Source organism: Blastocystis sp. subtype 4, assembly GCF_000743755.1.
Source record: "Blastocystis sp. subtype 4 strain WR1 chromosome Unknown seqid_0170, whole genome shotgun sequence".
Classification (NCBI taxonomy): Eukaryota; class Bigyra; order Opalinata; family Blastocystidae; genus Blastocystis; species Blastocystis sp. subtype 4.
Window position 1 is genome coordinate 1 of NW_014569377.1, and position 24,659 is coordinate 24,659.

The 24,659-nt window shown below is 38.9% G+C and overlaps 16 protein-coding genes across 16 annotated transcripts; 11 read left to right on the top strand and 5 right to left on the bottom strand.

Annotated features, from left to right (window-relative positions):
- Positions 1–572: 572 nt before the first annotated feature.
- JH06_2756 (hypothetical protein) lies at positions 573–901 on the top strand (the record flags this gene model as incomplete). The annotated part of the gene is made up of 3 exons (XM_014671348.1): positions 573–603; positions 636–763; positions 794–901. The coding sequence occupies 3 exons, from the start codon at positions 573–575 to the stop codon at positions 899–901; spliced, it is 267 nt and encodes an 88-aa protein (XP_014526834.1).
- A 304-nt stretch (positions 902–1,205) lies between these two features.
- Positions 1,206–1,786, top strand: JH06_2757 (hypothetical protein; the record flags this gene model as incomplete). Its single annotated transcript, XM_014671349.1, is given in 4 exon segments — positions 1,206–1,218; positions 1,236–1,317; positions 1,360–1,722; positions 1,753–1,786. 4 exon segments carry the CDS (start codon positions 1,206–1,208, stop codon positions 1,784–1,786), a joined length of 492 nt encoding a protein of 163 aa, XP_014526835.1.
- Positions 1,787–1,871: 85 nt separating this feature from the next.
- On the top strand, positions 1,872–2,850 carry JH06_2758 (phospholipase carboxylesterase; the record flags this gene model as incomplete). Its single annotated transcript, XM_014671350.1, has 7 exons — positions 1,872–2,048; positions 2,084–2,114; positions 2,148–2,219; positions 2,251–2,300; positions 2,331–2,605; positions 2,636–2,714; positions 2,746–2,850. 7 exons carry the CDS (start codon positions 1,872–1,874, stop codon positions 2,848–2,850), a joined length of 789 nt encoding a protein of 262 aa, XP_014526836.1.
- Positions 2,851–3,325: 475 nt separating this feature from the next.
- JH06_2759 (threonyl-tRNA synthetase) lies at positions 3,326–5,231 on the top strand (the record flags this gene model as incomplete). The annotated part of the gene is made up of 9 exons (XM_014671351.1): positions 3,326–3,412; positions 3,443–3,532; positions 3,563–3,646; positions 3,677–4,135; positions 4,165–4,332; positions 4,363–4,494; positions 4,525–4,797; positions 4,830–5,017; positions 5,048–5,231. 9 exons carry the CDS (start codon positions 3,326–3,328, stop codon positions 5,229–5,231), a joined length of 1,665 nt encoding a protein of 554 aa, XP_014526837.1.
- A 33-nt stretch (positions 5,232–5,264) lies between these two features.
- On the top strand, positions 5,265–5,530 carry JH06_2760 (hypothetical protein; the record flags this gene model as incomplete). Its single annotated transcript, XM_014671352.1, has 2 exons — positions 5,265–5,344; positions 5,383–5,530. The coding sequence occupies 2 exons, from the start codon at positions 5,265–5,267 to the stop codon at positions 5,528–5,530; spliced, it is 228 nt and encodes a 75-aa protein (XP_014526838.1).
- A 164-nt stretch (positions 5,531–5,694) lies between these two features.
- JH06_2761 (hypothetical protein) lies at positions 5,695–6,584 on the top strand (the record flags this gene model as incomplete). The annotated part of the gene is made up of 2 exons (XM_014671353.1): positions 5,695–6,405; positions 6,435–6,584. The coding sequence occupies 2 exons, from the start codon at positions 5,695–5,697 to the stop codon at positions 6,582–6,584; spliced, it is 861 nt and encodes a 286-aa protein (XP_014526839.1).
- Positions 6,585–6,755: 171 nt separating this feature from the next.
- Positions 6,756–8,492, top strand: JH06_2762 (hypothetical protein; the record flags this gene model as incomplete). Its single annotated transcript, XM_014671354.1, has 5 exons — positions 6,756–7,010; positions 7,041–7,339; positions 7,368–7,734; positions 7,765–7,854; positions 7,884–8,492. 5 exons carry the CDS (start codon positions 6,756–6,758, stop codon positions 8,490–8,492), a joined length of 1,620 nt encoding a protein of 539 aa, XP_014526840.1.
- Positions 8,493–9,229: 737 nt separating this feature from the next.
- On the bottom strand, positions 9,230–11,124 carry JH06_2763 (ATPase; the record flags this gene model as incomplete). The annotated part of the gene is made up of 7 exons (XM_014671355.1): positions 9,230–9,355; positions 9,385–9,941; positions 9,970–10,210; positions 10,241–10,302; positions 10,332–10,429; positions 10,460–10,638; positions 10,669–11,124. 7 exons carry the CDS (start codon positions 11,122–11,124, stop codon positions 9,230–9,232), a joined length of 1,719 nt encoding a protein of 572 aa, XP_014526841.1.
- Positions 11,125–11,461: 337 nt separating this feature from the next.
- On the top strand, positions 11,462–12,011 carry JH06_2764 (serine arginine-rich splicing factor; the record flags this gene model as incomplete). The annotated part of the gene is made up of 2 exons (XM_014671356.1): positions 11,462–11,475; positions 11,507–12,011. The coding sequence occupies 2 exons, from the start codon at positions 11,462–11,464 to the stop codon at positions 12,009–12,011; spliced, it is 519 nt and encodes a 172-aa protein (XP_014526842.1).
- A 216-nt stretch (positions 12,012–12,227) lies between these two features.
- JH06_2765 (n-alpha-acetyltransferase) lies at positions 12,228–12,895 on the top strand (the record flags this gene model as incomplete). Its single annotated transcript, XM_014671357.1, has 4 exons — positions 12,228–12,251; positions 12,286–12,443; positions 12,475–12,675; positions 12,706–12,895. 4 exons carry the CDS (start codon positions 12,228–12,230, stop codon positions 12,893–12,895), a joined length of 573 nt encoding a protein of 190 aa, XP_014526843.1.
- A 32-nt stretch (positions 12,896–12,927) lies between these two features.
- Positions 12,928–14,067, bottom strand: JH06_2766 (transcription elongation factor TFIIS; the record flags this gene model as incomplete). Its single annotated transcript, XM_014671358.1, has 8 exons — positions 12,928–13,134; positions 13,165–13,392; positions 13,423–13,516; positions 13,540–13,671; positions 13,701–13,763; positions 13,793–13,881; positions 13,912–13,980; positions 14,014–14,067. The coding sequence occupies 8 exons, from the start codon at positions 14,065–14,067 to the stop codon at positions 12,928–12,930; spliced, it is 936 nt and encodes a 311-aa protein (XP_014526844.1).
- Positions 14,068–14,667: 600 nt separating this feature from the next.
- On the bottom strand, positions 14,668–15,090 carry JH06_2767 (phosphatase; the record flags this gene model as incomplete). Its single annotated transcript, XM_014671359.1, has 2 exons — positions 14,668–14,931; positions 14,962–15,090. The coding sequence occupies 2 exons, from the start codon at positions 15,088–15,090 to the stop codon at positions 14,668–14,670; spliced, it is 393 nt and encodes a 130-aa protein (XP_014526845.1).
- Positions 15,091–15,587: 497 nt separating this feature from the next.
- On the top strand, positions 15,588–17,006 carry JH06_2768 (desumoylating isopeptidase; the record flags this gene model as incomplete). The annotated part of the gene is made up of 3 exons (XM_014671360.1): positions 15,588–15,764; positions 15,797–16,015; positions 16,047–17,006. 3 exons carry the CDS (start codon positions 15,588–15,590, stop codon positions 17,004–17,006), a joined length of 1,356 nt encoding a protein of 451 aa, XP_014526846.1.
- Positions 17,007–17,035: 29 nt separating this feature from the next.
- JH06_2769 (hypothetical protein) lies at positions 17,036–17,983 on the top strand (the record flags this gene model as incomplete). Its single annotated transcript, XM_014671361.1, has 6 exons — positions 17,036–17,110; positions 17,142–17,219; positions 17,252–17,417; positions 17,449–17,772; positions 17,804–17,877; positions 17,909–17,983. The coding sequence occupies 6 exons, from the start codon at positions 17,036–17,038 to the stop codon at positions 17,981–17,983; spliced, it is 792 nt and encodes a 263-aa protein (XP_014526847.1).
- Positions 17,984–18,065: 82 nt separating this feature from the next.
- On the bottom strand, positions 18,066–19,696 carry JH06_2770 (hypothetical protein; the record flags this gene model as incomplete). The annotated part of the gene is made up of 6 exons (XM_014671362.1): positions 18,066–18,352; positions 18,382–18,664; positions 18,693–18,925; positions 18,955–19,335; positions 19,372–19,508; positions 19,539–19,696. 6 exons carry the CDS (start codon positions 19,694–19,696, stop codon positions 18,066–18,068), a joined length of 1,479 nt encoding a protein of 492 aa, XP_014526848.1.
- Positions 19,697–21,140: 1,444 nt separating this feature from the next.
- JH06_2771 (hypothetical protein) lies at positions 21,141–21,616 on the bottom strand (the record flags this gene model as incomplete). The annotated part of the gene is made up of 4 exons (XM_014671363.1): positions 21,141–21,299; positions 21,330–21,385; positions 21,417–21,522; positions 21,557–21,616. 4 exons carry the CDS (start codon positions 21,614–21,616, stop codon positions 21,141–21,143), a joined length of 381 nt encoding a protein of 126 aa, XP_014526849.1.
- Between the last annotated feature and the right edge of the window lie 3,043 nt (positions 21,617–24,659).

Genomic DNA, 24,659 nt, shown 5'->3' on the forward strand with positions numbered 1-24,659 from the left:
AAACTACTATTTGAATCAAAGAATCATTCTTTGATATCAGTGGGATTTCATTGGAAATCTTGATTTGTTGTTATTGTTACTAGATACTGACTTGATCTCCTAATTGAAGATGGAGTCAATCTATGATGATAATCGATTCATTCTTTCTATTCATTGTTATGTGGTTTGATGACTTGACACAGAATTCCTTCTTTCAGATAATCACAACTCATTTTCATCTTGAAAGGATCAGAATGTGATATTCTGTTCACTCTTATAACTGTGGTTAGTCTAAAACACTTCACAATCAATCACTCCAATTCTTGTATTTCAATCATCCTATTCAATTCACATCTGTTGTGTTCAATACACACCATACTCACTCATTCACACATCCATATTGAATGAATATGTCTGAATGACGAGAGGATCTCTAGAACAGCCTAATCCAAATACTCTTCAGAAGCTATCATTGAACAACAGTAATCCATATGATTGATGGAATTCCATAAATCTGATGACTTGATGTGGATTGCGACATGGCGTATTGGGGACTTCGGCTTGTTGAAACTCCCAGAACGAATCAGATAGATATGGCTAGGGTTAAGGAATCGTTTAAGGATCGTTATTAGATGATGTTCTTGACTTATTGGTAGAGTTTCTCCAACAACGTCTTAGTGCATTTCGTCCTTCGTGGAGTCCACGGAATCTGATAATCTTGTTTTGTGCCTTCGGTGTTGTTTATCTCATTATTGCTATTCCTTTATTGATTGTTGCAGGAAACGTAGTTTTTGTTTGTTGGTTTCAGGTTTAGGCGTATGATCAGGTTAAAATTTATGACGGATATGACCATACTGATTCTGATTGTCATATAGATGCGAATAATGCGAAACAAGAATGTACTGTACAGATTTCGACTTGACTTGATAGTAGATTGAATTCACTCTTACAAGAGATATTCATCAGACACTTTCTGTCTACTATGAATTAGACAACTTTTATCAGGTATAGATTGTCCCTCACTATAATCTAGAATCACCGTGAATATGTGAACTCAGTGAGCTATGACCAATTGTATGGTGAGCAATTATCAGGAGAGGATCTGGAATCTGTGTGCGGAAGCAAAACTTACACGGATACAAACAAAACCAAAGTTCTTGTGCCTTGCGGTTACATTGCAAACTCCTTCTTCAATGGTTTGTCTCAACTAATCTGTTAATCCACAGATGAGATTCAGCTGTTGAATGAAGACTTAGTTTTGGATGAACACGATATTTCGTATTCGAATGATCGAAAACGTTATAACAATCCTCCTGATTTCGGACAACCAAGTGACAAGTATCAATTCATGTTCATTTGATTCTATTCCTTTATTTCTAGTTATGAGACATATCCTCAGATTAAGAAAGATAAATCCTCAGTAATAACCGATTCCAATTACTATGGACCTGGTGTTCAGGATGAACATTTCATTGTGTGGATGCGTTTAGCTGGAGTACCTCATTTCCGAAAATTGTATGGTCGTATCCGTACGCACAACCTGAAGAAAGGGGATGTTATCAGATTCCGAATTGTGAATAATTTTGAAGTGGCGTCGTTCAAAGGACGGAAAGGATTAGCATTAGCCACGGAGAATTTCATTGGAGGTAGAAATTTCGGAATTGGAGTTTTATTCATCATTGGAAGTGTTCTTTCTTTCCTCTTTGCTATTGGAGTTGGCATTATGAACAAGGTGTGTCCAGAGTAAGGATTTGGTTAGAGGGTAAGGGATAGAGTTCTTCCTATCAATGGAGGTAAATATGATTAGTTTGAATTCTTGTTTGTTGAGTTCCAGAAACAAGGATGATTTTTCTAATTCCCAAAACTCTTCTCAAGCGTAGAAAAGGTAAATTATGCTTGCTCAGCGTGTTGTTTCCAGCCCGTTGCGGTTTTCTGCAACGATAGGAACGGGAGTGAAGGCATTTGTCTGTTGTGAACACACTCTGTCTCATATTCCGGTGATGAAGGCAAATATGAAGAGATTGGATTGTGTACTGAACCCTTCGGATATGACGAAACATAACGCGAGTGTATTCTTTTTAATGGCATTATTCTCACTTCCTAGGTGATCATGCTTCATGGTGTTGGTGATACTGGTACGAGTGATTCTACAGGAATTTATTTGATAGGTTTCTTTATGGTTCCCTATGCTGCCGACTTATCTAGGTCTCTACCGAATGTTCGGTTTGTCTGTCCTACAGGTGTGTTTCGATTGTATTCTTTCATGTGTAGCACCAATGATCAATCTCACAGCTCGTCAAGGAGCGAAGGTTCATGCTTGGGTAGTCAAATTGTTGTTACTCTTATTGTAGTTTGATTTTCCATCATGGGACAGGGACGGAAACAACAAATGTACAGGAGTGGAAGAGAGCTGCGACTTTGTAAACAGTTTGATTCAGAAGGAAGTAGAAAAGGGAGTAGATCCATCAAAGGTGATTCTTTGCGGTTTTAGTCAAGGTGCTGGAATCGCCATTCACACAGGGTTTGGACGTGAAGTCCCGATTGGTGGGGTAATTTCACTATGTGGCTGTTTGCCCAATGATGCGATGTTTACTGTAAAGGAACAAGCCAAACATACTCCTGTGATGTAAGTGTCCTCTAGTGCCTGAACCATTAGAATGTTCCATGGAACTGCTGATAAGCATGTCCCTTATGAGTTTATTACTCAGGCTGCAACATTGTTGAAGGAGAAAGGAGTAAGAGAGGTGACTAGTTGTAAGAAGGTAGATTGAGCAAGTAGAGCTAAATACGTATCCTGCAGTGAAACATAAGATTACGAGAAGGATGATTGACATCACTCGTTTATTTTTGGAAGAGAAATTGGGTAATTAAAGTCATTTGTGGTTATTTCTATTGTTTGTGGAGTCACACTTGTCTTCCATGATCGCTCGTCTTGTTCACAGTAACAGGGTTTTGTATCTGGGGAAAACTTGCTTCTTTTCTACAGGTTCGGCCTTTGCCCAGAGACTAGTGAATTGGAATCGGCTGTTTCCCTCTTTTACTACGGCAGAGAGTGTTGTGAAAGGAGTTAATATACGAATGGAGTAATAATTCATAGGAATCAGCAACCCAACCATCAACAACCGGTAGAAAAGCCTGCAACATATCTAATTTGGTAGAAAACCAGCTGTGTTACTGTAACGGTATTTTGTGCGATGTGGATTCAAAGCATCCTGATAATGCCTTTGTCGAAGTCATAAAGACTCCAACTTCGGACGATGCAATGTTTTCTGTCAGTCGAGAGAATAAGGACTTTTTCCGAACAATGTGGCATTCATCTACACATCTTTTAGCCTATGCACTGGAAATGTATTATGGTGATAAGGTGAAATTGATTCACGGACCTTCGGGAGAGGGAGTTCCTTACTGTTTCTTCTATGAAGTAGCATTGGACGTAGAGGATATGGTGACGTATCAAATGTAGGGTGAAGCACCAACAGATAAAGACTTGAACGAGATTCAACGAATCATCAACAAACTGCTAAAGAAGGAAATGGTATTTGAACATCATTCCGTAATATTAGCAGCGTTGTCTGACGAATAGATTTCCAAAGAAGAAGCTCTTACACTGTTTGCAGAGAATCCGTACAAGCTACGAATCATTGAGCAAGTCACTGATCCTATTTCAGTTTATTTCAGCCATTTTACTCATGTTTAGATCTATAAGTGTGGCGATTTCATCGATTTGTGCCGCGGGCCCCATATTCACTCCACGTCCGTTATTTCTATTCTCAAACTTACCAGTGCCAACTTTGTGGAGTCCAAAGACTCCAAACCTCACTATCGATTCTATGGTAATTCGTTTATCTCACCTTCTGCTTCTGGATTCTACACAAAGCTCATGAAGGAGGCGAAGGATCGAGATCACCGATTGATTGGCAAGAAATTGGACTTATTTATGTTTGACGGGAATTCGCCTGGAAATGTCTTCTTTTTAGATCGGGGTCTCTTTATTTACAACCAGCTGATTCGACATATGAAAGATCGATACTTAACAGAATATGAGGAGATTTCATCACCATTGCTTTTTAAATCAGATTTGTGGAAAACAAGTGGTCATTATGATCACTATCGAAATAACATGTTTCGAGTAGATACGCGTAATGCAGAAGAGGTGGTTTGTGGATATAGTGAATTCATTGATAGGAAGTATATTTGAAGCCAATGAATTGTCCTTCTCATTGTCTCATTTTCAATAGTAAGTCTAGATCCTATCGAGATCTCCCGATTCGATATGCTGAATTCTCTCCAATTCATCGTCAAGAGAATTCAGGTGCATTAGGAGGATTAACACGGTTAAACATGTTCCATCAGGTTTGAATACAGAGAGAGTATGATGTTAAGGATGATGGCCATATCTTCTGCAGAATGGACCAGATTGGTTCAGAGATTGGAAGACTTCTGGATATCATAAGAGAACTATATGGAAGTCTGGGATTCAAGTATTCCTTTGTAGTATCAACACAACCAAAAGACGTAGATTAGGATGAGTGAAATGATTCACAGAGTGTAGGGACATCCACAGACTGGAAGAATACAGAGGCACAATTGCGATCAATTCTGGAATCCAGAAATCTGTCATATTCTGTTGAAGAAGGCGATGGTGCATTTTATGCTCCTAAGATTGATGTTTTGATTCAAGATAGCCTATGTCGTTTCCATCAGTGCGGTACTATTCAACTCGATGTTCAGTTACCAACAAAGTTCAATTTGAAGTATAAGAATGAACATGCTGAGAATGAGACACCTGTCTTGATTCATCGTGCCATTTATGGATCTGTTTGTTATGGGGTTGATGATGATGTTCTTAGCTTGAACGTTTCTTAGGCGTCTTTATTGAGCATTGCAACGGACGTTTCCCTCTCTTTTTCTCTCCTTATCAAGTGGCTCTTCTTCCAGTCTCCGATGACTCTCATGTGCAGCGTTGTAATGAAGTCGTGGCAACACTAAGGAATCATTTCAAGAAGGATTTGAGAATTGATGTGATGTCTCCTGAATTGTAGTTTTGTGTATTGGATATTCCTAATAGGTCTCTGAGCAAGAGGATTCGCGAGTGCACTACCAAACACTACAATTTTATGGTAACAGTAGGTAATGCAGAAGTGGAGAAGAATGTTCTCTCGGTTCGGTCACGTGGAGAAAAGGAGTCTGTTTCACTCTCATTGAATCAGTTTAGTGATACGATCGAAAAAGAACTCAGTCTCTTTTGGTAATACAGATGGCGGGAATCTGTTTGTTGGTACAAAATGAGTGTTCGAATTCAGCAAGTTGTTCTAAACAACTTCAAAAGCTATTATGGAGAAGTAGTGGTTGATGTGAACGAATCGTTTGTCTGGTAGATATTATCTTATTCTATTATGTTAGTGTTGTTGGAAAGAATGGATCTGGAAAGAGTGCTTTTATGGATGCTCTTTGTTGGGTATTTGGATTCCGTTCTCAATCTATTCGTTCTGAAAACGCAAGTCAGCTTCTAAACGATCAGGCTAGAAAGGAAGGAAATGAAGAAATGTAAAACTAAAGTCCATTCGTCTCATCAGTAGGAAAGTGGAAATTGTATTTCGGATTGATGGCATATTGATTCCAGAATCTGTTGGTGCATTTCATTCAATATCTCCATCCTCAATCGTATCTGTAGGACGTCGTCTTCATAGATCTACATTGGACTATTACGGTAGAATGAACAATGGAGATGTGTTCAATGTAAAGTATGCAGAGATTTGTTCTCTATTGGAAGTATTGTCCATTCAAGTGAATATCCGTGGAAAGTTCATCATTCAACAATCTGAACTACTTTCAGGGATTCGTCAGCGGAATACAACTCTCCTGGAGATTATTGAAGAGAGCTCAGGGAATGAATCGATCATTCAACGTTTATCAGAGTTAGAGAAGAAACAGTCCGCACTGTATGAGCAAAAGGAATCTGTGAAAGAACGAGTTGAAGAGATTGAGAGATATGAGAATGAGAACAAGGAGATGGAAACGATGAAGAACCAGTCAATGGAACTGATAGAGGAGATGAACGAATTGGAGCTTAACCAACAGAAATTGATGGTAGAAATGAAGGTGAATGAATATGCACTCAGTACAGTGCGTAAAGAGGAATGTGAGAAGAGAAAGAGGAGTGTAAAAGAGGAGATTGAAGAGAATGAGAAAGCTCTGAGAGAAATGAGTGAAGAGATCAGTACGATGGTACAAGAGAAAGTAGTAAAAGAGAAGGAAGGAGTAGCAGTGAGAGAGAGACTTCTTGAAGTTCAGCAAGAGTCAGAGAAACGAAGAGCAGTGCGTCGAAGTGAGAGACGAAAGTTGAAGCAGATTCAGGAGGAACTGATCGTGAATCTTGATAACCAGAAACAACTAAGTGAGAAAGTGGATCAAATGATGAATGAAGTAAGAACTCATTATGATATGAAGAGAAGATACGCAAAATGAAGGAAGAGAAACAAGCTAAGGAAGAGGAATTAGAGTCAATTCGAGATGGACTGAGTGATACGATGGCTGAGAAGATAAGTCGATCATTTCGAGAGAAACAAGAGAGTGATAATTTGATAGCAAACATGGTAAGATAAGAAATAGAAGAATACTTTAAAGGAACAGAATCAAAACACAATGGAATTCAAATTGCAAGAGATGATGAAACAGATTGAAACAAAGAAGAAAGAATTGTTAGAAGAGAATGATTTAATTCATCAATTGAATCAGTCCAATGAAATTTGTCAACACAAAGCTCATACATTGTAATGAATCCTTTCTCCTTTGATAATAGAGAGTTGCAATATCAGAACCATCAGGAGAAGGTAAGGAACCTAACAGATGTCATACCTTCAACCACAGTCTCACCTCTTCTATCCATCCTCTCTCAGTTTGATTCCAAGGATGTATATGGTTCTATTCCTGATCTTGGGATCACAATTCGTACTCCATCTGATTCACGAGCAGTTCACAGTGTGTTAGGAAAGGCACTTAAGAACACCATCGTTGTGGGAACTCGTGAAGTCTTTCATGATACATTTTCTCATTCCTAGACGGCTCTCTCTCTAATTCAATTTGTCTCCCAGAATCATTTCAATCGTATTCGTTGTATGATTCTCTCAGAACTCCATCCATCACTTCTCTCTCCTCCTTCATGTACTCGTCGACTTGTAGATGCTGTGACCTGTCCCACACAATTCCAGAGTGTTGTAGAGTCGCTGTTAGGAACTTGGTTGATAGCAGAATCATTTGAAGCAGCAGTACAGATCCAACAGAAGAAGAAGTGTCGATGGAACTGTGTAACACTGGATGGAGTACAGTTCTATGCAAACGGAGAGGTGCGATCTGAAGTGTATGATTGAATATGGATTGAGATACAGACAATCATCAATTCGTCTCATGTGTTCAAGTGTACCAGCAATGACAAATTTAGAACGCAGAGAAAAGGAGAAGGAACTAGAGAGAACTAAAGAAGATATGAAGAAAGAGAAAGAAGAGTTAAGAGAGATTCATCAGGAATTACAACAGATTCGAGAGGAAATGGATATGAAAGAACAAGGTATGAAACGATTGCAGAGAGAGTCTGATGATCTCAATCATGATTATCAGTGCCTTTATCTTCAAAAACAACGAGAATTCTCTCATTATCAATCAATTCTTGCTTCTAGAACTAATCGCCAGATTAGTGACTCATCATTACCTACCACTGAGGAGTTGAATCATGCAGACACTATAGTCTCCTATCGAGTATAAAATTATTCTCCTTCCTTTCTCTAGACTGAGATCCGAACTCTTCATCAGACTCTCCTACGAAATGAGAAGGAATCAACTCGTCTTCAAATGCAACTGGATTCACTTCGTGCCAGAGTAACTCCATAGGGGATATTCTATTGTAGGAGGTAAATCTGCAACAGCGAATTGATGAAGCTGAAGCCAAATGGGATGAGAATCAAGACAGAAATGAACGGAAGAAACGAAAGAAGCAGGAAACAGAGTTATTGAATCAAGTGAGGGCAAATGAGGAAGCAGTTGGAAGCTTGATGAAGAAGGAGAAGGAGAGACGGACTCAACGCATTCAGAAGAAAATGGAAAATGAAAAGAAGCAACGTGAACTCAGTCATATTGAAGAGGAAAGGAAGAAAGAGGAGGAGAAGCAAGGAGAATGTATGAGGGAGTTAGTGAAATGGAATGATTTGTGTTTGTCACACTTGGGTCTTGAAGGACCGCTGGAGGATGCCTTACAGCATCACTGTCAGGAGTCACTGAGTCCAAAGACTCTTTCAAAACAGATCGATGGGGCACGAGAGAAATGCAAACAGATCCAGAAAAAGCTGGATGAGAAGCAGAGTCTGTGTGTTGCTCTGAAGGAGCAGGTGGATGAGACAGTTCTCCAACAGCTTCGTGAACAACGAGACGAAAAGAATCAATTGGAAGAGGCACTTCAAATCATTATTCGAGATCTCAGTGAGTGTGAAGTGAGAAAGGAGAAGGAAAATAAGTTGTAGAAGGAAAAGAAGGAGAAAGAGGATGAACGATTTGATAGACTCCGTCACTCCATAACACAAATCAATCATGAAATGAGTCAAATCTTTAATCGTATCACGATTACCATATCCAACTTCATAGTATCAATAGAATTCTTAACAATACGGTGATTGCTACATTAAGCATTCCCATGATTACACAGCTACAATTACAAATGGTGTTGTATTTCGAGTAAATGATAAAAACTTCGTTCATCTCTAGTGTAAACTGGATAACACTCCTTGGACATATTATCCACAACTGTCAGGAGGACAACAAGCCCTCTGTCTATTATCATTTGTTCTAGCAATGAATATCGTATTTGTATGAATCTGTTTTGAACTCAATCAAAGCCATGCCCAATTCTTCTTGCAGATGAAATAGATGCTGCATTGGATTCTGATAAAGTGCTTAATCTCTCCAAATATCTTGCTGAACTGAGTCAGCAACAGAGAATTCAACTTTTTATCATAACACACAAACAAGATATTATCGTAGGCACAAAAGTTAACCTCCATGTGTAGGAACAGTGCAAACAAATCATTGGAACATACTATCTGAACAACAGTACTCATATTATCACCGCGGCGAATTGAGGACCGATAGGAAGTGATATTGCTTGATTGTTTGTTCTGTGTTTGTTTTATCTTTCATTGCCGCTAAACCCGCTTCTGTACACAAGAACCGGAGTTCTGCCCCTTCAAATCAGTAATACAAACTACATCTCACCACTCATTCCCTCCGTCTTCTTTGCCAGAACAGAAAACTCTATATCTTCAATAGGCATTTGTCGAGTGATCACTTGTAGAATCTCCTCCCGATCTTTTTCATCAGGTTTCCCCAACTACAATTAGAGTCTACCTCCAAGCCAACGTAAATATGAGTTCCTAATCTGCCTGGTCTTACAATAGCATCATCCAATTCCTCCAGTTCATTCACAAGTCCCATCACCGTCACTCCTCCATTCGCCTTAATGTGAATCCATTTCCTCTCACTTACAGCATCGACTCCATCCATCTCTGTCAGTAACGTCGTCACAATTCGTTCATTGAAGCCTCCATCACTCGCTGCATTACTTAGAGTTCTCTTACCTGCCAATATCTCCAACTGATCGAATACGATGACACACGGTGCAACTGAACGAGCCAGTGCAAATACATGACGAATATTAGCTTCAGTCTCTGAGAAGTATTTGGAGAAGAGAGAAGGACTCTCCACATAGATATAATAGCCTCCCAGCTCACCAATCACTGCTGGGACTAAGGTACTCTTGCCACATCCAGTAGGTCCATACACAAGAATACCAGCTGTTGGAGTCAGATTGAAACGCTGAAGCTGCTGAGACTGTTTGTGAGAAAGTGATAAGACAGAAAGAAGCTGTTTTTTGGCTTCCGAATAACCCCCGAAATCGGTCAATTTTGAAGATGATTCTAGTTTATGATCCTATCAATATCCTACTTCGGACATCAAATCCAATTAAAACAGAAGGAGTAAAAGAATTCAGAATTGGCTGAATATCTTCCTTATGAAGTGTCTGTTGGTGACTACAAACACTTCCTTCTCGCGTTACTGTGAGTGACAAAGCTTTCATTGTGAGTAGACGCGACACATTAGTGAGATCACGATAGGAGAAACCTGAGGTATGCTGGGTCACATGCTGAATGGATGACGCATTCATGTAGGAGCCAATCAAATCTGTCTATTCATGAATGTAATCGGACACAACAACAAGAATTGTGAATCGTTCTTCATATGTCGGAGAGTGAAGTGTTAGTGTCATATTGAAATACTCTAGTATTATGCCATTCCAATAAACACACCTTCTTTCTGTAGAAAGGAAGGAATAACTTCATTCGACTGAATAGCGATCACAACGAGAATTCCTCTTTCAAAACACCGTATCAGCAGTTGCACAAGGCTATTCATCATTTTTTCCACTCAACATAACCCCTCACTCAATTCATCAATGTCATCAATGCAAAGCAATTGAAGTGAAGATAAGCATTCAATTACACTGAATGGGTCCGAGTACGGAAAACTGTCAGAGGAAAGATATAGAGAAGAATGAAGTTGATTGCAGAAATACTTCAGTAAACTGGATTTCCCACTTCCAGGACCTCCAATAACCTGAATATAAGATATGAATAAAGTGAATACCATAAGACCATGAACACGAACAGCTTCATTGCCGATATCACTCTGGTTCGTAGAGTATTGTAAAGCGTGAAGATAACGTGAAGCAGATGAAGGAAGGTGGAATACTGTTGGTAAAGGAGTTACTGACTTCATAGTGAAACGAATCGTTGAAGATGGAGTCAATACTCCTCCCTCTACAGGTTCAATCGATTTTACATCTCCAAAGACACAAATGCTAATAAGAGGAAGAAGGAGACGAGAGTCTTTAGATAAATACACGTCATTGTAATGGAGATGTGTTAATTGTTCTATCGAATATGCACTTTCGAGCTGAGACGATGACAGACCAGAATGACTCAAAACCACTTCCATCGAGTCAATCGGTTTATATGGCTTCTCTTGAATTACATTATTGATCTCAAGAGCATCTCCATGCATCATTCCCAAGGCTTCCATCAAGGAAGAAGGTAATAGCATCTATGAATGAATAATATTCAATAAAACTACTTCTCCAGGATTAATATCTTTGGATGGTATAATAGAAACGGTAACTTGTTTCCCATTCTTGCCAACTATGAATCAATGATAGAAGAAGTATTGACAAAGGACATACTGCTCATTCAAATGAAAATTACTCTTAAGAAAGTCCTCGATACAGATCTGTATTACTCATAACAAATTGTTATCAAATACGGTAACTAAAGAATAAGATGAATTCTGATTTGAGCAGAAACAGGTGAACTGCATTGTATTTGAAGAAATCGGCGCATCTTGCGCCAACCCATTGTTGGGTTCCTCTTCTCTTTGATTAAAAATGGACGACAGAAAGTAATTTACTCTTTTCTACATTGATTTGTAGAGTTTTCATTGGAAACGTGTATCATGCAGAGAAACAAGATGTGGAAGACTTCTTCATGAAGTTTGGTCCGATTCGTGATGTATGGGTTGCCCGTCGTCCTCCAGGCTTTGCCTATGTAACATTTGAGAAAGCAGAAGATGCAGAAAATGCAATTCGTGAGGGAAATGATGGAATGATCGGTGATGAGAAGATTCGTGTAGAGCTTGCTCGACCTCGTGTAGGAATGCATTTTGATTCTGATTTGAAGAAGACTCGTTCAGATCGTAGACATTCTCGTTCGCGTTCATATTCGCGACATTCTGGACACAGAAGTGACTCCAGAGGTCGGGATCGCCACTCCCGTCGTGATTCACGTTCTCATTCCAGAAGTCGTCACAGCCATCGTCGTCACTCTCATGAGTATCGTCATGACTCGCGTGATTATCATCGTGATTCTCGTCGTGATCGCAGTCGTTCTTCGCGTCGCTCCCGAAGGTTAATACTAACTGTTGCAGCTATCTCATAGAGAACGTAGTGCTTCTTCGGATAGGAACTAGTAGAGAAGGATTGTTAACGGGATTAGAATATGATTTGCTAGATTGCTTTGTGAATTATTGTTCTATTGTTGTCTTGTTTGTTTGACTCTTCGTTTGCAGATGGAGTTTAAGCATCTATTTTATTGCGTCTTTGAATCCACAATTCGGCAAACCCAAAAAACTACTCTTCTCCTCATTCCCTAGTCATGACGTCTATTCGACCAGCACAAGTACCGTTATGTCTGATGTTGGCTCATATACTAGATCGAAGATGTGATTTCGATTCAGACACAGAATCTGTTGTCTCTTCCTGAGAATTACTACATGAACTTCTACTATTATCATCTTCTAACTTGGCCATATCTTTCTTGGGTTGCTGAAGATGAAGGGGGACACATTGTCGGTTATGTGTTAGGAAAACTGTACCGATCTGTTTATTTATTGATCACTAAGGAACGAGGATGACGAAACAATGGGACAGATTACCTCTGTGGCTGTCTGTCGTGAGTACCGTCGGTTAGGTCTTGCTCATAAGTTGATGCGACAGTCCCAGGTTAAAATGATCGAACTGTACAACTGTAAAACATGTGCATTGCATGTTCGTGAGAGCAATTATGCAGCTCGCCATATGTATGAAAACGTTCTAGGATTTAAGTAATGGTGAATTGGAGATAATCAGAGTAGATTAGCTTTTGTAGATGTAAAGTACTATGCAGACGGAGAAAATGGTTTATTACTTAAGCTGGACTTGGAGGAATTACGGAAATCTATGAATCTTCCTCCTTTCAAAGGATTGAAATCGGATAACAGTGCTGCAGAAAAGAAGACAGAACCTGTTTCAAAAGGAAAAAGAACACACAAAGGGAAAAAATAACGTGTCTTTATTACAAACAGTTAAACCACAACTCATTCTCTCCACCTCTTTCCACAGGCCATACATTCAATGAATACTGTCATAGGCTCATCAGCACTTCGTGTTTGCTTTTGTTGATATTGTGTTTTATCCGAACCACAACGACGACACCTGAAACCGCCACTGAAATGGTCCATCATGTGTGTTTTAACCCAGTTGGTTTGGGAAGCCTCGAACATCTCCTCTTTGATCATGTCACGCTACAAATCACAATCTCTTCTCTCTCTCACTTCTTTCTTCACTTCATCACTCATCATCTCATCGGTGCTCATATGAGCCAAACGAGAAGGTAATACATCTCTGCAGATAACAAGACTTAGCAGATGCTTGTTGTTGCCAAGATTGAACCGAATGTCTCTAAATCTCTTTCTGTATTCGTCACTGATGTTTGCATCTTTATTGTATGCATCATTCAGGGCATTTTCCAATTCACCGATCATCTTAACTAAGGACGACTTCTACAGATAATTTCGATTCACTATTCTAACCGAAAAGCCCAGATCGGCAATGCTATCTTGAAAATCGTTATATAAAAGGTTACGGAACTTCTTCCGTGTTGGATGTAACGAACTAGAGTTTAGCCTATTGTTAATGCAGAGATGAACAGTAACATAGCGTCAATCTGTGAGGGGGTTAACTCTTCTACAGGCGGTTTCACCTCTCTGGGAGAAGGCAACTGAATGACTTCTGACTTAGGGCTCTTGGTTTCTGTTTCTACAGGAGTTGTCGGTGTGGAACTATGTTTCAGATATCTCATGAGCAATACGCTTCAGAACTCTCCTTCCTAAGCAGTTTAGTTACATCATCTTTCCACTTGGCAAGGAGATCCCTAGACTAAAGAACACAAACAACTCAAACGCGCATTTCTTCTGAAGGGATGCATCACCCTTTACAGTTTCACTCTTAGAGTGCTTTGTTTTCTTGAGTACTGCCACCATTCCTGTACTCTACAACTCAGTACTTTCACATGAAAATACTTTAAGAATAGGTAAGGTCACGGGAAAGGAATACAACTGGTCCAGAATTTCATTCAAACGCTGGATGCTCTATCAATGACTGTCTTTTCCTTCAGTCATTACTCCCTCTTCTAAGGCCTTCTCATAGTCCTTTTTTATCAGGTTGAGTTCCTCCATCCACTTTCTTGTAAGAAAATTGGTGACTCTTTAAGTTGAAACAAACAAACCGAAGTTATAGTACTTGTTCAACAGCACGTTCCAAAACGACATTCACCTCATCTTCTGTATATGTCTGTACAACTAAAATGATATCTTCTGTTTTCCCATTGAATGTGTGAGAAAGGGTAAAACAACCCACATTGCGCAACTCGATTGTTGTCAGACCGATAAGAGTATTTTTGAAATCTTGAACCTTGCATTTATCCATTCACCCATTCGTACATGAAGAATGACAGATTGGGATTCATTCTGTCGAGATACCTATAAATTACATATACAGTAAAAGCAAACTGTACACTGTCGTCTCTTTTCCCGAAAGATAATGTCTGGTGTGTACTAATCATAATGACACTATAACACACAGCTACATAAATATCCCAATCAGTATTCATTTCTTCATCTGTTAATGGACTTTCATATTCAATCGTGAAGGTGATGTCGTCATCGAGTTTTGCATACTTCTTATCACTTTGAATTCTCACAATTCGCATTCCTAGTCTGACAGTTTCTGTCTTAAACTTCAACAAGAAATAATAACTGAGAATACTCAGTAATCAATTAAGAATGATTGTGTATCGATGAACAAACAGAAGAAGAATGAAACAAAGCAGTAGGAAGATATGGACCGAGAATATGCTCAACAATATCAAAAACATGTTGGGTGAGCAGCAAACTTACAGCAAAACCTATCAACACACCTCCAAATGTGTCTCCAATCCAGTGGGCTCCATAATAAACTCGTCCAAACATTGTTGGAATTGGTAGCAGAAACACTCCTTTCCACCTATATAATTTGTAAAGAACTCCAGCAGCAATTGCAGCCTATCATTAAATGGAAATAGTACTACCCACTTGGGCACTATCACCTGATGGGAAGGCCGGATTGGATACGTCATCTCGAATAGGAAGAACACGATCCGCAGTGGACTGTTTCCGAGGTCGTTCTCGTTGTACAAGATACTTCAATGGTTCTGTGATCATAACACACAAAAGGCTAAACTCTAATAATGAAGGCTCAGTTGTTACCAAGATAGACTGAAGAAACAAGCAGTGTGAATTTGGAAGAAAAGAAACGAAGCGGCAATGAGATACGGAACTACATGTCTACCAAACAGCATCGTTGGAATTGCTAGATAGTACTCAACAGTTGGTGAAAGCTGTAATCTACAGAACACCAAATAATAGAGAATCACTGTTGAATTCGCTTGCTCCAACGTCTGTCCCACTCATTTAACTTGTGAAACACTACTTGCATGTCACTTGCTACTAGATCCGACGACGAATGATGCATATTGTGATGAAGAGGTCATCGACACGACTTTTCAGCACGCCTTCTAATTTTGGTTGTGATACAATCTCCGTTTCATTAGCAATCATTTGGTTGAACAACTATTACAAATGCGAATTGACAGAAATCGGGTCGAAATAGGAGACGAAAGAAGGATTAAACAATTGTGTGATACTACTATCCTCTAGTCATGAATGATCCATCAGTTGTACAATTAGCTGTATATGACCTGAGTCGAGGAATTATAAAGTCTTATGGTTCTTCTCTATTAGGCATTGATGTTGAAGCAATCTATCATACTGGTGTTCGTGTTTATGGATACGAATACTTCTTTTCAAACGGAATTCAGAAGATGACACCTGAAGATGTAGAGACATGATTATTTTGTTGTAATTATAGGTGGAACTTTATTTCAACATGGTGCCATTCAAAATAGTTCCTATGGGAGAGACTGAAGTTCCGGAAGAAATCATTGACAGTTTTATTGTCGAAAACAACGACCGCTTTAGTGAAGAGACATATGATCTTCTCAAACATAATTGCAACAATTTTTCGGATGAATTGGTATTCTTCCTCACCAGCAATCATATTCCTGCAGAAATCTTAGATCTTCCAAATGTATATTGAATGAAAACAAGTTCATTCTTAGAAACTTGTCTCCACATCCTTAGGACAGAAAATTGTACCTATGTTGGAAATGTGGGGTGTTACGAAAGCAACTCCTTTGTCGAAAGCTGATCATGAGCTGCGTCCTGATCTTGTTGAATTCGACTCTAGGATAGATCAACCACTTCAACCTAAATCTGCAATGAGTCTTTCCTCTATGAACATTTGGATCCGTCATCATACGGATGAAGCCTTAGCAGATGTGAGACAATTTTGCCGTCAAGGTACAGAAGAGACAGCAGAATTGGAGAAATGTTGTCTCTATCTCTATGATAAAGCGAAAAAGCGAGAATTATCATTTTTTGGGCTCAAGAAGGCAACAACAATTTTAGCCCAGAAAGCGAAGGATCCACAGTGGGAAGACCCTCTCTTTAAGATGTTATTGTTAGTAATACGCAACCTTGAAATGGCTTCAGGTTGTGTCTCTACATACGGAATACACTCAGAAACGTTATTGTGTTCTGTTTGCTCTCAGTTCAAGCAACTGAGTGTGGATCCAGAGTGTCCTGAAAGCCTTCAAGAGATTGCATTAATCTGTCTGGCAACACTTTGTGGCTCTGTTATGTTGGTTGACATGCTTCAGAAAAGAGGCGTTCTTGTCAGTCTGCTAAAGGATTTGACACTTGATACAAGTATGAGGAAGGACTTGCGTGTGATTCATGCTGCAATTATGAGTAATATGTGTAAAGGAGTTCATGTTAGTTATGAAGGATGTGATGCCAGTGATGAGTGTATTATGCTATTGAATAAACTGAGTGATGGGATTCTGGAAGAGACCTGTAAAGAGGTTTTGGATCAGCGAATCTGCGGGCTCTATCTTTTGCTAATGAGAGGAGGAGATACAGAACATCTGATGATTCAAGCTCAAGGAATTGGGAAAGACTCGGCTCCAGTGATTACAGATTGTGATGTAAAATGGAATGAATTGATACGGTTATTATAAGTGAGTTGTCATTCATTGTTTGTTAGAAAATGTCCCTTGGATTTCTGACAGAATCGGCTTTAATCCCAAAGAAGTCAAAAGAAATCAAAGTTGATAAGAGTATTGTAAGGGTTCTGGCTCGATCTCACTTCCAAGGTAGTTGGACTGAAATCTGTAATTGCCCAACAAGAAAGAAAGCAGGATGAAGAAGATTTATCATTAAATCCTCGGAAAGTAATCCTTTGCTGCAATTAGTGATCTTGTAGCGAACTCGTAAAGTAACAAATCCCAAACCTGAAAAGAAAAGTGACCGTAACCCTGGAATTGATGAACGGATACGAAGAGATGAGGAAGAAGTGAAAAGTGACTCCATGAAGGAAAAGCTTCGGAAACTAGAAGAAAAGGCCGAGTTATTTCACAAAATGCAACGTGGTAGGAATATTACAGAATGGATGAGGAATAGGTGAAGTGGAGATTGATGAGGAGAATACAATGATTGACTTCAATCGAAGAAAACAAATGTTTGAATTTTATGATATCCCAATGAGAACAGAAGATGTCAAAAAGGAAGAGCCTCCATTGGTTGATGGAGTGCGTGATCGATATTATGAGATGTTAAATAGTCCCCATAAGCCAGATGAAGTGTTAATCGAAGATGAGTTTGGTCGATTGCGGTGGGTGAAACACGGAAGTGTTGATCATATGAATAATATTGGAAGTTCCTATCGTATTCGAAAACAAATGCAAGGAGGTTTGGAGAATGTGGAAGAGAAGAAGCCAACAAGCAGTATATTTTGTATTTGTGATGTAAGGAATAGAAGCAGCGAGAGTGAAGATGACATGGGAGAATCGGCTTCAAGGCAGCGAACGAGACTTTTTCGTTGAAATCGATGTATTAGAATGAGTGGAAGATAATGCATTAGAGGAAAACAGAGGAATTAAAGAAGAAGAAGCTTCAACAGAAGGAACAACCAGTACGTACGAATGAAGGTGTTTAGTATAGATACCAAAATCAGAACGAACAGTTTCAAGGAAAGAACTTGCAGAAGATATGCTACGGTCACTTCTCTAACAAACATGCTAATCACATTTGTTTCTTCCATAATCAAATAGAGAGGTCACTTGTTTCACTAGTACCAGGATCTGCTGACATAACTTCTGATCAAAATCATAATTCCGCTCTTTCACTTCCTCACCAGAACTCACAACATGTTCTTTCTCCTCATTCAATTCTGCTAGTGAATTAACAATCCGATTTTTCATTGCAATAAGAATCATTTTCATTTGTCTCTTCTTCTCTTCAGTTGATGTCCGAATTAGATGAGATTTTGCATATGCATTTAACACATCAATAATTTGAGCGAAATCTACAGTAACAAATGTGATTCATTCTTACACCCTAAGCGTTCTGGAGTCGTTAATATGTGTTCAAACTGACTCATTTCACTCTCTTGATCAATTGTGGTAAACATGAGTCTCCAAAAACATGAATAGAATGACTGAGATGGTAAAGAGTCACAGAGGACTCTTCGAATTGTAGGAACCTGATTAAAATAACAGAAGCATTGTTCACTCTTCAAATCAGACACCATACTAATCCCTACTCGAACACATAGCTCAAAAACGAAGTGCTGTGTGGCAAAAAACAGATCGGAAGAGGGATTAGTCGAAGTAAGAATCTGCATGTAAACAGAACCAAAAACCTACGGAGCACACCAGTTGAGGGATGTTGATGGAGAAGAGATCCATCACATCAGAAGGTTTGATTTCAGCAGTGATATCGAGTAGACGCATGAAAGAGATAACGAGAGCTAATGACTCTGGATTGTCTTTGTGGTGAATGAACTGTTCATAGATGAATGGAGTAATCTCGATGATCAACTGAGTCGTAGTGGCTGTGAAGGTACCAAGAATATCTGAAGTGGCATCCACTAACAATTCTACTATGAACAATATGATAAGACAATACCCTGAGATGAGCCAATCGAATGGAGAACACTCACAGACATCATACTGTACTCAAGAAACCATTCCTGATGACATGATGAAGACGTATCTGAGAGCTGATGGAAGAAGAATAGAATAATCTCAGCAGAGTCCTGGATATGTGTAGGATGAAGCAGAACGTAATCGAGAAGAAAGAGGAAGAGTTCAGGCCACAATTGAGCCAACGAAGAACTTAATCTGTAGGTAACAGCAGCAAAGAGAGAATACGGGACTGATAAGAGATGAGATGCTAAAGATTGGAATCGTTGAGAAAACTCAACTGTATGAGAAAACGAGGTTCCCATTTCCTTTGCTGAACTACTGTTCAGTTTGGAAATGAGATAATGAATTGATGATTCGACATCTACGAATCATCACATCTCTTCAACCTCACTATTACCCTTATCTAATTCTTTAAATAATCGCTTCTGTTCCTGTTCAGGACAAGATTTACACAAGCATACATACGGAATCATAAAATACACTATGAAGGCAATATCACACAGTAATTCCTTCATTTCAGTTTTTTCTAATTCACTAAAAGTTGAAAATTGAAGTAACTCATACTTTCCGATCAAGTACTCCAGCCCATTTAAAAAGTCGATGGATAGGAGAAAATAGTCAGGAAACACAATATCACCGGATTTCTGCGTAACTACTGTCATCAAATCATCATGTAACGCTTTCACTCCCATTTGACTGACTACCGGATATGAAAATGTCATAGATTCGAAACTATAAATCAATACTAAGAAACGAATTAGTACGTCCCACTTGGAGTATCTTCGTAGGATTGAACATTACTATTATTACGCAAACACTCAACAAACTCTTTGACAAAATCGTTTCGATTCATCATCAAGTTGTAAGCATTAATTGTTCTTGTCAGTCTCATAATCTCTGTGAATCTCATTTTTATGCAGAGTTCAATCTTTGCGAAGCGCCAGGCTACGCTTCCTGCACAGACTCCTGATTGGGTTTTTGTTACACTCTACCATGTTATCATTTGTAGTCTCCACCGTCGGTTGTTTCTATTGACTTCGTTGATTTGCAAATCTATGGAGTTATCCTTCTCTGCGGTGAATGGATATTGACGTTTGTATGGGTGTTTCATGATTTGTGGTATGTGATAAATAGCTTGGAATTGTTTTAAATATGTTTCCTCATATGCGATTCAAAAGGATCTCTCTGTCGTGTAGAATCAGTCTGTGTCTTGTTTCGGTATGTTTCGAGCTATTGAAAGTGAGAAATCGTGTATTGGATAATGGTTAGTGTTCATATTCCATGTACGGGACAATCTTCTACTATCATTCTATTGTATGTTCATTAACCAATATTATTGCCTCTGCTTTTGCTCTGTTGTTCAATCTGGGACCATTGTCTGTGTTGCGAGCAAATAATCGCAAAAACCTTATGCCAACCATTCCAGACCTCTCAGAAGGTACTTTTAATTATATTATGTCGGTCACTTCCTTTGAAAAGAGTATATTTGGTCATAATTACCAATTTAGATCGAGCTGTTATTCATATCAGTTTTATTCGATATCGATTGAAGATAGGCAGAAAGGCATTCAACTCGCTCATGCTAAAGCAGTATAAAGTCTCTCTTCAGCTCTATGTACTATCATTTCCACTTCTTCAGGTCTAGTTGAGTTTGATTGCCCAGCATCTCGAAGATGGGAACCTTGTTGCACGTATGATGATTGTCGTAGGAATAGGGACAGACTCTTATTTAACAGATTGATGACTATGGGTTTATTCGGAATTTCATTCCCCGCATCCCTTCTTCACTCTTCGTTTTAGGATACAGGAAGAAAGCTGATAAGAATCTCACTCTCTTCGAATTTGTTTCTGTGGAGAATCGAGTATGGAATTGGAATGCATACAATGATAGGGTGATTCTCATGTAAGGTATTATTATGCTGATTTAGGATGCTTGGGATATAAATTGAATGATATGCAAAAGAAGTCGATTGCATGGCTGCTCTCCGAGATGAACGAATGTGTGGTTGTGCAGTTGAGAACGTATGGATGATGATTTGTGTTTAAGATAGTTTTCGTGTTCAGAACTTTATCTTGGCCGGATTGTCAGAGAATGTACGAATGGCTACACTACATAATTCCTATCGGCGGCCACGACGGTGGGCTTTGTAATATGTTGTGTTTATTTCAAACATACGATGCTCGATACGTATTCTCTAGAGAATCCAATTGCACTTGGCAGGCTCGCTTCATTTCTTGTGCTCTTTGTCGATACTCTCCATCTAGTCGTTTCTTTTCCTCTTCGATGGACGTCCTAACTCGCGTCAAACGTTCTTCTCGCTCATGCTATATATGAATCTCAAAATTACCGAATACCGTGTATTGTTCATAGATGGTAGGGAATTCTGCACATTTTTTCATCATCTGATTGACTACATCATCAAAACACAAAAACACAAAGACTGTCTCTTCCAAGCGCAATGTAATTGGTAGCTGGAGTGATTGGAGCAATCTCAGATCTCATTACATCCATAAGTTCGCTCATGCCAGTATCAATACACGGATCTGCCTATAGATCGTTCTAATCGCATCTAATTGCCTACAAAACAGGTTTCATGAAACTTTGATGACAATTCCTTTGCACTATCGCATCTCACTTCCATGTTAATGATAAGCGACTCATATGCTATGCATCATATTCCTTCTCTGATTGGCACCTCCTGAATATTTCTCTCTTGACTCTGCCATTATTACTGAACATTCTGATCCAAAAGATCAAATATTCTATCTTCGAATTTCTGTTATCTTGGTCATCATAAAACCGAAAGGAATGAATTATTGACATCGATCTGTATACTACAAAATGTTGCGATAGAACTATCATCTGTGATGTTGTTGGTTCATTTGTACTCTTATAATCCGTAAATAACAGATACAAAGGAAACAACAGATTAGTATCGATGATTGGCGCACCAATTTCTTCGTGCATTATATGGTTCCGTTGGACCGTTAATACAATGTTGATCCTCATTATTCATTGAGCTTTTGTGTTTCTACACAAATTGTTAATTCAGCTAACTTGTTATGTATTTGAATCAGGAGAGGAAGTGTAAAAGTCAACAGAATCTCCGAAATTCTTATTCCTCTAGAGTTGTAGATGGAATATCAGGGATGAGGGATGGAACAAGTGGAGTGACTGTTCGTAAGAGAACGTGTCGACCGATTTTGTCAGGTCAGATTCGTCGTAAGAGCCGTAAGTTTGTTGGATATTTGTTACGGATAGTGAATCTGATAACTGCTTCTGTTCATGCTGTCAAGTCTAAATCTGTATTGTATCCTGATCTTTGATGATATGTAGAAAGAAATTCTAATGTTTATTTATGAACGAACTGGACATGATCAAGAATTCTCGAACTTAGATTATCTGTGTATTCGAGGACTCCTTAAAGATCACTTTATGCTTGTATACCCATCCATATGTTATTATCTGAATGGACGGGATGCAGAATTGGTTTCACAACTTCATTTGCTTGTCCAGTATTACGGAAACACTCCCTCCATGTGTTGCAGTATACTTCTTACAGTTATTGAGCAAATGAAGCAGTTGTCCATTATTACGGAGATTCAATTCATCAAGCTTAAATCAATGAGTCAGGCAAGGTCTCCCAATATTCTGTCGTGTTATCGATCATTTCGGGAAACTGACTCTCTTACATCATTTCAGAAGGATCTTCTTCATCTAGTCAAAGCAGATCCTCTTGGACCCCCTGCGTTTTCCCTTCGGGAATCGCCTTCGCGTCTTAGTCTACTGGACTATCGACCTACTGAGATTGATTTGCTAAGCCTTCGTCTCCTCCTTGCTATGGACAATGCAGAACTGTCGAACCAAGATGTGTTGTGCTTGTTTCAACTGTGTGTGCAGGATCCTCATTACATTAAGCAATTCCTATCTATTCCAACTCTTTCAACAGATGTAGTGAAACCCATGATTTACACAAAAGTCCCTGATATCTCTTTACGAGAACTCATGGGCATTTCGGATCTATACCCAGAACAGGAAATCCAACTACTTCTACAGTCTTTGTGCAGGGCATCTCGATTTAGTGTAGTGAACTATTCAGAACTTATCTCCATGTGCAAAAGGAGATCAATTTCCTTGTACTATTGCTATTCGCGTTATGTAGTTACATTAAGTCAATCTCTATTTTTATCTCTATGTATGATATGCTTGAAACGAGAGGGGAAAGAAGTGGCAGAAGTGGTAAACGAGGAACGAACATGTTTGCCTGTTGAGCGTCATGAGACAATCCTCCAGACATTAGTATCTCAAGGATATTTAAATGAAAGTGAAGCGTGGGTGATTGTGAAAGAATACATGCAAGATGAAACAAGCGTAGTTCGACAAGCCTTTGCTGTATATGATGCCAGAGAGGACTTCGAGGAATTTGCATTTGTTATTAAGAAAATGGCAGTATTGTATACTATGAATTGGTGTGTTTGTTGTTAATTGTGTGATGATAGTTCTTCTTCTTCGAAGACATCAAGAGTGTTCGTTTGGATTCCAAGAATCCAGTTCTCAATCCTTACTAGATAAGAAGACTCATTATCGTGTTTGTTCAACTTATCAACAATATCCCTTTTCATTCTCTTTCATGACCTATCACTCCAAGTCCAGTCGAAAGGAACTAAAACAGCCCATCCCCTTCGCTCCAACACCTCTCCGAATTCCTTCTCTCAGAAACCAAACAACCTCCTTTCCTCTATTAATCACATCTCTACGACGATCTCATCGTTATCAAATCTCTCAAATCCTATCTGCCTATCCTACTGCTCTTGCACAACCCCTTCTCGAAGTAACTCTATCCTTTTCCTTTCATTCTAGATCCAATCTATTGCCATTCCTTCATCCACTCTTCATGGAAACGAATTCAGGTATACACTCTTTACTCCACTTTCATACAGATGTACCCATTTCATGCTCTTTCAAGGTCATGATGGATCTCAACAACAATACAACACTCCACACACCAATAACCATTCTTCAGAAGGCTTTCAACTCCTCCTTTCTCCCGACAACAATCTTCCTATTATTCCTGTATCAATTCATATCAACTTCTATATAGGAACAACACCTTGGCTCTTCTCGCTTCTTCAACTTTCCAAAAGCAATTCCAACTAAACCATTTCTCTCGATGTCTCCAGAACTATATACATTCATTCATTCCACTAGAATCAATTTCTTTTCACTTCTTTCTTTCTACTACACTTTCCATATTCATTCACTTCATATCATTTACCAAATTCGAATTCAATGAATCATTATCATTATTCCTAAGAAGGAAATGAGATAATGAAGAAGAATGATTTGTTTTGATAATCAAGATTGGTGAATAACTGTACGATTGTTGGTTTTCGCTCATTTCTCCACAGATAAGACAAGAACAAAGAATTGAGATTGTGGAATCAATATGGTAAAAGGATAGAATAGGATTGAATGATGGATAGGTCGTTTTACTTGCTGCTGTACTGACAAAACCAGGGAAAGGTATAGAGAAGTGATGGATTTTTGATGAGTATAGTTTTAGTATCTAGACAATATGTGAACATGAATCGTATGCGTGTTGAAGTGCGTGAGTCGTGAGTTGGTTTTATCGGATAGGGAATTCTGGCTGTATTTCCCAAACTGTTAGGAGAGACGAATATGCA